Genomic DNA, 11,784 nt, shown 5'->3' on the forward strand with positions numbered 1-11,784 from the left:
TCCTTGAGTATGTTGCAAAAGATGAATCTGGTCAGTGACATGTCTAAAATTGAGCCAAGAGAGGATGTGTGTGAGGTCTGTCAGCTAGGCAAATAGACCAGATTACCCTTTCCTATCAACAAAGCATGGAGAGCACAAGGAAAGCTTTAGCTGGTTCATACAGACATCTGTGGACCTATGAAGACCACCTCCTTAAATGGCAACAGGTACTTTGTACTTTTCATTGATGATTACTCTAGGTTCTATTAGGTAAATTTTTTGAGGCATAAGTCAGATGTTTATGATTTTTTCTGCAAATTTAAAGCTTTAGCTGAAAACCAAGCTAGCTGCAAGCTGAAAAGTTTGAGATCTGAAAATGGATCTGAGTATGTATCTTAGAAATTTCAAAAGGTATGTGATGATGCTGGAATTCAACACCAGCTAACTACTGTGTATACTCCACAGCAAAATGGTGTCTGTGAGAGAAAAAATAAAACAGTCCTTGACATGGCCAGGTGTCTTTTGTTTGAGGCTAAAATGCCTAACATCTTTTGGGCTGAAGCTGTGAACACATCTGTTTATCTGCTGAATAGGCTACCTACCAATGCAGTTAAGGGTAAAACACCCTTTGAAGCCTGGTTTGGACAGAAACCATCTGTCTCACATGTGAAAGTGTTCGGTTGCTTGTGTTATGTGTTGGTACCAGTAAAGAAAAGAACCAAGCTAGATAGGAGGTCCATGCCATGGGTGTTTGTTGGCTATTGCAGTGTAAAAAAGGGATATAGAGTCTTTGATCCACTGACCAAGAAGGTTGTAGTAAGCAGAGATGTCAAATTTAGTGAAGCAAATAGCTGAAAATGGGATGGAATTGAGGCAAGCTTACCTGATGAAGATCAAATCAACATTGATATGCAGCAGGCTGATGATGAAAGAGTAATTGAAGATGGCTATGATGATGAACCTGTTCGAGGTACCAGACCACTAGCAAACATATATGAAAGATGTGCTGTAACCTTGGTGGAACCTTCATGCTATGATGAAGCTGCAAGAGAAAGATGTTGGTAGGAGGCTATAGAAGCTAAACTGAGAATGATTAAGAAGAATGACACTTGGGAGCTTGTTAGCAGACCTGAAAACAGAAGGATCATTGGTGTCAAATGGGTCTTCAGAGTTAAAAACAATGCTGATGGATCTCTGAACAGATACAAAGCCAGATTGGTTGTAAAAGGGTATAGTCAGCAGCAAGGGGTTGATTTTTCTGAAACCTTTGCACCTGTTGCAAGGCTGGACACCATCAGACTGTTGCTTGCTTTAGCAGCTCAAAAGCACTGGAAAGTGCACCATTTAGATGCTAATTCAGCCTTTCTAAATGGTTTTCTCAATGAAGAAATTTTCATTGAACAACCTGAAGGTTTTAAGATCTCTGGTGAAGAACACAAAGTCTACAAGTTGAAGAAGGCCTTGTATGGTCTAAAACAGGCTCCAAGGGTCTGGTGTAAAAGGATTGATGGGTACTTGGCTAGGCTTGGGTTCACAAAAAGTGTCAGTGAGCCTACACTTTATGTGAAGAAGGATCAGAAGGAAATCTTGTTAATTGTTTCCTTATATGTTGATGATCTGCTGGTTATTGGCTGCAAAAGGGAGCTTATTGTGGACTTCAAGAAATAGATGCATGAAGTCTTTGAAATGACTGATCTTGGTCCAATGACCTACTTTCTTGGCATGGAAATAAAGCAAGAAGGTGATGGTATCTTCATAAGTCAGCAAACTTTTGCATCCAAGGTGCTTGAGAAATTCTGTATGTTGAATTGCAAATTTGTTGCTACACCTGTTGCATTGGGAGAGAAGTCGTCGAGCACTAGTGAACATGATCGAGTGGATGAAAAAGCTTATAGAAGCTTAATTGGCTGCTTACTTTAATTAACTGCAACAAGACCAGACATTGTCTATGCTGTCAGTTTTCTTTCAAAGTTTATGCATTGCAGTAATATGGCACACTTCAAAGTAGCAAAAAGGGTATTGAGATATGTTAAAGGGACTATCGATTCTGGTGTGAAGTTTTGGAAGGCAGAGGAGCTAAAACTTGTTGGTTATTCTGATAGTGATTGGGCAGGTTCAGCTGATGACATGAGGAGTACATCAGGTTACTTCTTTACTCTAGGGTCGAGTGTTTTTAGCTAGAGTTCAAAGAAGCAACAAACTGCTGCTCAATTCACAGCAGAGGCAGAGTACATTTCAGCTGTAGCAGCAGTTAATCAAGCCATCTATCTTAGAAAGATTTTAGATGATTTGAATGAAGAACAAACTCAGTCTACTGAAATCAAGGTTGATAATCAATCAGCTGTAGCCATAGCCAAAAACCCTCTCTTCCATGGAAAGACTAAATATTTCAAAATTAAATATCATTTTGTTCGAGAAGTTGAGCGATCGAAGGAGGTCAGCCTTGTCCATTGCAGCTTAGAAATTCAGTTAGCTGATATTCTGACCAAGCCATTAGGAACTAACAGGTTTGATTTCTTGAGAGAAAAGATTGGTGTTTGTTGCATACAGTCCAAGGAGGAGTGTTGAACTTTGGTCTGCATTGCAACAAAAGGCCAGCAGCAGCAAATTAGGCAATGTTCAGCTGCTATACTGTTTTTGAAGTGAAGAAATGGAGCTGGTCCGATTGAAGCAGCCTATTTTGAATGATTTGTTCCTATATAACTTTGTTCAAATCTTTTGTATTATGATAGCAAAGTTAGTAGGATTGATTGATTGATTTGTTTTGATGTAATAGGTATGCCAGCTTTCTTTTGTATGCAAGTTGTATTATTTTTAGTATGATTTAAATGGGAGCAGTTAACTAGTAGGTAACTGTCCAAAACCTTTTGTAACTTACATATATTCAAAATTTGAATGAAATACTATGACTTTCAGTTACATTTTTTGAGTTTTTCTGCTTTTCAAGTTTCTTTTCTTTTGCTTCATTCGGTTTTTCATCTTTGCTTGCTGTAAAATCTAACAATATCTTCTTTTCTAAACTATCTATGGAGAGAGAAAATTTTGTGATTAAAATTGAATAAGTCTTAGTTTGGAATTGGTGTCAACATTATTACTTATATAAGAGAATGTGAATTTTAACAAGTTGAAGCGCATTTATATTTTTATTTAATGACCGGGGAGAAATTAACTATAAATAATTTTAAGTATTTGTATAAAAAACTTGTAATTAAATATAATATGATAAATTCAATTGAAAATGCTGCCCAACTTGTTGTTCTTTATTCATAGCATCATTGTGCTGCCATTCATTATCATCCAGAAAAATACAATTGAAGCTGCAGGAAATTTATAAAGAAAGACCGTCCTTTAACAAAGTTTTTAATATAAAATTAGTAATTTTTATTTAATTATTACTTAGTGGGTGGTTACATCTTTAAAATTCTATTTAGACTCTACAGGTAATGTTTGTATATATCAACATTTACATTTTAATTTATACATAAATAATTATATTTATGCAATATAAAAATAGTTTAATGTCTCATGTTCAGAAAGGCATATCTGATGATGATGCTTGATCTTTGTTCAACGAGATAGCATTTGAGCAAAGATTTGCAGACTCAACAAATTCAGCCTTTATGGAAATGGAAAAGCATATTTTGGAAAGGTCTGGTGTAGTTCCCTTAGTCATTAGGATGATGGTGTGTATGTTATCTTTCAATGAAACTAAAAATGACTGGCTTTTTTTTTAAATATAATGAACTTGCTAGAATATCTAAGAATGAAGGTGAGATTTTACCTACACTCAACTTGAGTCATTATCATGTGTACTTCTTTAAATGGTGTATAACAACGAAACTCAATAATAGTTCCTACTATGAACATGTGTACTTGTTTAAATTCACACATCATCCATGAAATAAATAATCTATATATAAGCTCCAGAATCGGTCAAACTCTTCATAAGCTTGTGTAAAGAAAGATAATAAATTTCCAAATGCAATATCTCTGACAACTGTCATGCTTGAACAAGAACTATTCCAAAAGCAGCAATGAACCTGGAAATTATAAATGCCAACATAGAATATATTAAAATTGATCTCACTAGACTGAGCAGTGTCCAAATGCAGAAACACTTATATCAGATCAATTGAAAATTCGAATGAAATTTATGAAATATATTACCATTTTTGTTTTGATGGAATATTTTGGCAGATTAACAAATCGTAGCAGAAAGTATGGTCTCGGCTTCCTGTAGTGTAAATAACCAAAATTAAGAGAAAACATAAATGTCTATTTTAAAGAACATATAGTACAACCATTTTGAAGGGTAGCATGCCAGATTCATAGGCCTCTCCACATCAAAGATATTTTAGAATTAAATTATTAGAAGCCCTTCTATGAAATGAGAGATATGACAAGAAGCACTAACCATGCGATCCTATTACATTATTGCATTGTGAAATTAGTATGATTTAAAGTATAAAGCAATTAGATAAATTACCATCTCTTTTTTATGCATATAAATTATTGAAGTTGACAAATGCCTTCCTCAAACTACTCTCCAATGGAATACTGCACAAATTAGCAAAATATTACGAAAGATGGTAAGTAAAAAGTAGGATTAAAACAAAGGAATTTCAATTTATATAAGATGTCAAATGAATAATATTTTAACAAGGAAATCAGCAGTAATGGTATTAGAATGAAAAATGGCATGAGAGCCCAGAGTTGGAGGCTAATATACCACTAAAATTTTTCTTGAAAAAAAATAAGGTCATAAAAATAAATAAATGAAAAGGATGGACCAACCTGACTACAACCCAATGTTTGGGATGTGAGCAATCTTATGCCAATCTGCACCAATGTCCTCCCTACATCTTTCCTTCAACTGGGGAGTTTCTCCCATACCTAAATATTTCAAATTGGTTAGGCAACGCATCTCGGCCGGAAGCGATGTTAAATTGGGCAAATCAAAGAGATAAAGCTCTTGCAGATTTGTTAGATGTTGAAGCCCAAGGGGGAGAGACTCCAGCAGTGGAATACTCTGAATCCTCAAAAATGAGAGATTCTTAAGGGCTTCCCATTGCATGCCCTCTAAATCAACCTCCTTGCAATCTTCTATTTTTAAACTTTTGAGGCCGGTGAGATGTTGCAGGCACTCATCTAGCATGTGAGTGTCCAATCCCTCAATGTTGACTACACGGAAAGATTTCAATTTGGAGAGAGGAAGAGAAGAGGTTGAGCTTGATGGGGTCTTAGTGTTCATGTTCATCTTCGTAGTCTGCTTTAACAGCCTTGAACTGGTATTCACCAACTCTAGCTCATCATCGAGTGAAGGATACAACGGCATTGAAGTCAAAGGGCAATCGTGAACTTTTAAAGAGGAAAGACACGGAAATGACATAGTTGATGTTCCCATAACTGTTGTGTCATCCTCGTTGGAATCATCATCGATTGGTTTTGTCGTCCTCCACCAACTCTTCATATTCGGACAGTCCCAGAGCGAAAGACGCTTAAGTGATGGGAAGAATGATTGTGGTTCTCCTTGACTTCCTTTTGGGCTATTATCATCCATGTACTCCAACTCAGTACAATAACAAATCTCCAGCTGTTTAAGATAAGGCAATTGCGCAAAGGACGGGAGCTGTTTGAAATTACCCGATATTTCAATATGGACGAGATTTGTAAGCAAAGAAAACCAACTTGGAAACTTGGCATCACCCCTCCATCCTCGAATACAGAGCTCCTTGAGATTAGGATGGGGCTGGAGGTCTTCAAGTGACCTCTCTTCATCACGGTTATCATCTCCCCAGGCCAAAAAAGAGCCCCATTGTAAAACCAACGATCTTAAATGTTGTTTCTCTTTCAAATTAGCAGCCTTAAAATTCTCTTTTGCATTTTTTACGAAGCCCAAATTTGTTATTTCTAGCTCTCCCCTTAAATTGTTAAGCCCACTCAATTCACTTAGATCTGCACCGCCATGGGACCTATCTTTATCTACTACAAACATGCTTAGCGTTTCAAGGGACATCAGCTTTCCTATTCCACGTGGCATATGAGTTAACCGACAACAACCATGACACGCAAGATGGGTAAGATTCACCAATCTTTCAATCTTCGTCGGCAATTCTTCAAGCCAATCGCACCAGTCAAGTTTCAAAGCTTGCAAATTTTGTATCTTGCAAATACTCTTTGGGAGACTCTTAAGACCGCGATTTTTAGAAAGATCAAGGTACCTCAAATGTTTCAACTTATAAATGGAGTGTGGGATTGTCGTAAAATATAAAAAATTCATTTCCAATACACGCAAGCATCTACAGTTTCCAATTATCGTATTCCAAGTTTCATCGCTCAAATGGTATCTCGCTTTTGGAAAATGTAACAAGGTTCGCAACTTCTTTCCCTTAAACAAAGGAATTAATGAAAAATTAATTGATATGTGGCGACATTTTTCTCCAACCTCACTTGTACTTAAAATAGAATCTACAATAGTACTCTCTATCCCAGCTACTAATTCAGCTAGATCATGCATTATATCATGCATTTTACATGTCATTTCTTCTGTCAAGTCTCCTTCTACTTCTTGAAAGAAACTTCTTTCAACTAAATCTTTAAAATATCTAAACCCAATCTCTTCAAGAGATTGCTTTGGATTTGATTGCTTTACGAAACCTTGTGCAATCCAAAATTGAACAAGCGTTCGTACATCAATTTCATAATCTTTCGGATACAATCGGCAAAGAGCAAAGCAATGCTTCAAATGGGATGGGAGATGATCATAACTCAACTTAAGTGTAGGTAGAATTTCTCCGTCAATTTGTGATATTTTAGCAAGTTCATTATCTTTGAAGGAAAGCCATTCATTTTCAGTTTCTTTCAAAGATAACGTACTAGCTATCGTCCTTATGACTAAGGGAACCCCACCACACCTTTTCGAAATTTGTTTCCCAACTTCCACAAAGGCTGAATTTGTTGAGTCTACATATCTTTGCTCAAATGCTATCTTTTTGAACAAAGACCAAGTATCATCATCAGACAAGCCTTTCAGTTTCAAAATATGGGATTGACACTTATTAGTAATCTTAGCTACCTTTAGAGATCGAGTAGTTACTATTATCCTACTCCCTTTAGCCCCACCCATCAATAACTTCTTTAGCCTAGACCACTCTACTGGATCCTCATGCCAAATGTCATCTAAAACAAGCAAATATTTCTTCCCATCAATTTTATCTCGAAGTTGTTTTTGCAATTGATCCATTTCAAGATTTTCATCAGGTGCTTGATTAGTCACAGATTTGATAATGTTTGCTACAATAACTTTCACATCAAAAACATTTGAAACACACACAAACATCGTCAACTCAAAATGACTTTTGACCATTTCATCGTTATAGACAAGTAGGGCCAAAGCAGTCTTACCTAACCCTCCAAACCCCATAATTGGAATGATATAAACATTCTCTTCACTTTGAAACTCTAACACGAGTTTTAGAAGAGCCACTTTATCATCATCCCTCCCTATTATTTCATCTTCACGCTCAAAAGAGTGCGTTTGCTGCCTCTTTTTAGTCATGAAAGAGGTTTCCATGGGACGATCACGCTCTACAAAGTCGAACATCTTGGCCTCACTTCCAATTGAAGCTAATCTGGCCTTAATAGCCTCAATTTTCCGACCGATTTTGAGACCGTAAGCAAACTGGTTAGAGCTTGAAAAGAAAAGGCGTACCTCTTTCGTCAGCTTGTTCTCACCCATTAGATCTTTCCGCAAAGCTTCGGTAGAGAAATCATCAATCAAGTCGTCCGCATCATAAAGTACATCTTTCAGCTCCTCAAGCCAAACTTTGACAAGATTGTTGGTCGCCGATTTCTCTTCTGCGTCAAGAAGCACAGCTTTGATTGTGGAGACGGTGCGTTCGAGGTCGTGAAGGTCATCTTTGAGATTCCACCACAGTCCAATTTGAGAGAGAGCAAGAGAGCTCAACTTAATAATGAGCTCTGTGGCAATGTCGAAAGCAATTGCTTCGGCCATTGTTGTTTCAAACTGGAATCAAGGCTAAAAGCGTTTGATTACCGCAAGAGGAGGACTAAAAAGAAAATGATTTGAACAAGATGAAACACAGATGTGGATCCATACATGCAGAGACTAAGTAATTTTATGGATACTACCGTCCACCCACCAAGTAGTATAATTAAATGAAAATAATGTTGATTAGTGGGAAATGGTCCCACCATGTTTAATATTTGACGCAAATTTCTCAATGGTGCCAAAGCTGGAATGATGATAAATCCAAGGAGTTTAGATATCATGAAAAATTAATGAAAAATCTACGAAAGAAAGGAGGAGGAGGAGCCAAACCTATGGAATCCAAGGTGTTTAGATATATTATGACTTTATCTCTTTTGCTAACAATTATATCTGTTTAGATATTATGAATCCAAGGACCCAAACTCTAATTTTCTCTCATAAAAGGGTCTCTCGAATTTTCTCTTTCATCTTATTTTTTTCTTCATTATTAATTACTGACTGAAACATAAAAGAATATCTCAAAATACAAGCTCTAGTGTCCTCCTATCTCACTTTGCAAGAACCTAACACTCTCTTAATGTCAACAACACTTTTCAATAGAAAAAGAATGTAAAATTTTTTACTTTGTAAACCTCAAAATTGAAAGCCACCCCGCTCATATTGTAAAATGGATTAGGCAAACAAAAGAAAATAACAAATTCAAATAGGTTAATAGGTTACCACACCATTTGGGGTCTAAATTTTGTATTGTTTTTATATTAGGGTTTAACTTTTTTTCTAAGTTAGTCTTTGAACTTCACACTTGTTCCCACATTAAGGTCTAGACTAGGCAACTGTTCCTATAGCTTAGACTTTTCTTTTCTCTAAGTTAGTTCCTAAACTTGGTAATTGTTTTCATATCGAAATTTGAACCTTTTTTAAAAGAAATATTAGAGACTAGCTTGAACAAAAAAAGGCCCCAATTTGAGAACAATTATCAAGTTAAGAAACTAACTTGTAACAAAAAAGTTCAAGCTCTAAAATAGGAACAATTGTCAAATTCAAGCTCAGATAGTGCATTAACCCTAAAAAATTACTTAAAATAAGGTTAACATTTAATGTATTATCAATGAAAATTTTTAATTTCACAAATAGGTTGTAAATTCTATCACATGTTTCATTAAAAAAATATTATTTTACTTCACCTTAAAGAGTTATGTGCCAAAACCTTGTATGTTGGCTTGATGATCAAGAGTGTTCGTTGCCCCAAGTGTGACTTAGGTTAGAGTTGTGCCAGTTGCGTTGTTGTTAGAAAAAAAGAGGCATGTGCCATCCATTTAACTCTATCTTGGGATATCATAATCATATCAATTTAATTTTTTAGGGATAAATCTCAAAGTCATACATGGACTTTGATTTGGTATAATTATACACATATAAAATTTTATTTTTGATTCAATCATACACGTTCAAAGAAATTAATACATCAATTTATTTTTGTAGTGGATAAGTATAATTATTTGTTTATGTAATATATAAACATAAAATGATGTTTTATCAATAATTGTGTTAATAATTTGTGAGAATTGAATAAAATTAAAATTCCTTGTATAAAATTACACATTACGGTAAAGTTCATGTATAATTTTAAAATTTAACCCATTTTTCTATTAACTTAGCCATTAGCTTGAGCATTAAATGTTCGCTCAAATATAATAGGGAACATACTTAAAACACATGTGTACCTATTTGTTAAAAAAAGAAAAGAAATAGTCCTCTTAAATTTTATAATGTTGTATTTTTAATATGTTAGAACAAGTTATTAATGTGATGAGTACGCAAGTATATACAATTTAATTCATGTCAGATTTGAATTAAAATTTAAAGCCTAAATTAACATTTAAAAAATGAAATGATTTTTTTAATAAAATACTAAAATTTCATTAAAACATTTTAAAATTTAAATAATAATTTGAAAATGTTGTGGGGGTTGTGTCTCTTTGGGTTTGTTTTCAATATATGTGTGTTGATGATGCAATGAATAAAGAAATCAAAAGTTAACGCAGAAATTTCAATTTTGGATGGCGCTGCAATTATATTATTAAGAGTAGTAGCAATTTATTTATTATTAACATATATTTGTTTACTGTAAGTGGGGTTCATCATTTTTATTTATATATTGCTAACAATCTCATTTAATAATAGTAGCATTTCATGTCTCTTTCAAATATATATTTAGTCGATTGAGTTTTAGCTCAATTGGTATAATTATTATTGTTAATATAGGACGATATGGATTCGAGTACTGAAACGCATTATCCTCCTATTTATGAGTTGGAGAAGGGCTATAGGTAATTTTAGTCATTGTGTAAAAAAAATGATATGATTAGAACCTGTAATAACATTGTTCAATATAGATATACATATATTTATTAGGAAACGGTTGAAGCTTTTTATTTGTTTATTATTAGGGTTAAATATAAAATTTATACATAAACTTCGATTTAATGTACAATTTGATATATGAATTTTGATTTGGTGCAATTATCTACATGCATGAAACGTGAATTGTGGTTCATTTATATACATGAAACTTTGATTTTGATTCAATTATACACATTAAAGAAATGAATACATATATTTATTTTCACATTGGGTTAATAAAATTTTTTGTATATGCAAAATATCAAAGTAAAATGGTGATAATTCAATAATATTGTTAGCAATTTGAAAATTTTGAATTAATGAAATTAAAAATTACACAAAATCGAAGTTCATTTATAATATTGCATTAGCATATAATTGATTAAAATTGCGAATTAAAATTAATGAACATAAAAATTGGAATTTTAATTTTTGTTTTTTAAAAAATTGAACTTATAATTTTATCAATAATTACCTTTAAAAATTATCATTACAAGTATTAAATTAAATAAACAACTTAAAAATTAACTTGTCTCCACACAATTATATATATTTATATTTTTAAATTTTTTTAACTTCTTGAATTTTTGAGGATTTTTGTCCCATTATTTTAAAATTTTAAATTAATTCCCAAAATATATAATGTTTGTGATTATTTTTGAAATATGTGAGTTATTTAGGTCGGATGTTGAGATTATTGTAAAATTTAAAACACAATCATTTTTGAGCTCATTTGAGATTAGGGAGGGAAAAGAAAAGAGATCGATTGACAAATATGACTTCCAACCACAACATCAATGGTGGTGAAGTATGTTTTATTATTTTTTATTTTTAGGGATAAATATTAAAATTATTCATAAACAATGTGTGATTCAATATATGAACTTTGATTTTGTGTAATTTTATAAATGAAATTTTGATTATAGTTTAAATGTATATATGAAATTTTGATTTTAACAAAATTGAATACATTTATAGAAAAAAAGAGATTAATCATCTGTTATATTAAAAAGTATAATTATTTATGCATAAATGAAAACGCAAATGTTGGTATTTTAAAGATGTCACTACCACTGAGTAATAATTAAATAAAAAAGTTACTAATTTTATATTAAATACTTAGTTAAGGGACAGTCTTTCTTTATTAAAATTTCTGCAGTTTCCAATGTTTTTTTTTTCTGGATGATGATGAATAGCAGCACAATGATGCTATGAATAAAGAACAACAAGGTGGGCAGAATTTTCATTTGAATTTATTATATTATATTTAATTACAATTTTTTTATACAAATACTTATAATTATCCATAAAACCTCTCTAATTCTTAAATAGAAAGATAAATATATTTTAATACGCTTAAATCTATATCTTACTGCATAAGCAATAATATA

The 11,784-nt window shown here is 33.1% G+C and overlaps 1 protein-coding gene across 1 annotated transcript; it reads right to left on the reverse strand.

Moving 5' to 3' along the window:
- Positions 1-3,749: 3,749 nt before the first annotated feature.
- Positions 3,750-8,315, reverse strand: LOC107934561 (disease resistance protein RGA2). The gene is made up of 4 exons (XM_016867023.2): positions 4,774-8,315; positions 4,466-4,536; positions 4,147-4,213; positions 3,750-4,019 (listed from the first exon to the last, which is right to left on the reverse strand). Exon 1 carries the CDS (start codon positions 7,991-7,993, stop codon positions 4,778-4,780), a length of 3,216 nt encoding a protein of 1,071 aa, XP_016722512.1. The 5' UTR covers positions 7,994-8,315; the 3' UTR covers positions 3,750-4,019; positions 4,147-4,213; positions 4,466-4,536; positions 4,774-4,777.
- Between the last annotated feature and the right edge of the window lie 3,469 nt (positions 8,316-11,784).

This window comes from Gossypium hirsutum, chromosome D11 (assembly GCF_007990345.1).
Source record: "Gossypium hirsutum isolate 1008001.06 chromosome D11, Gossypium_hirsutum_v2.1, whole genome shotgun sequence".
Taxonomy (NCBI): domain Eukaryota; kingdom Viridiplantae; phylum Streptophyta; class Magnoliopsida; order Malvales; family Malvaceae; genus Gossypium; species Gossypium hirsutum.

Coding starts and splice junctions, on each gene's coding strand:
- LOC107934561 (XM_016867023.2), bottom strand. CDS start 7,993: ATGGCCGAAGCAATTGCTTTCGACATTGCCACAGAGCTCATTATTAAG.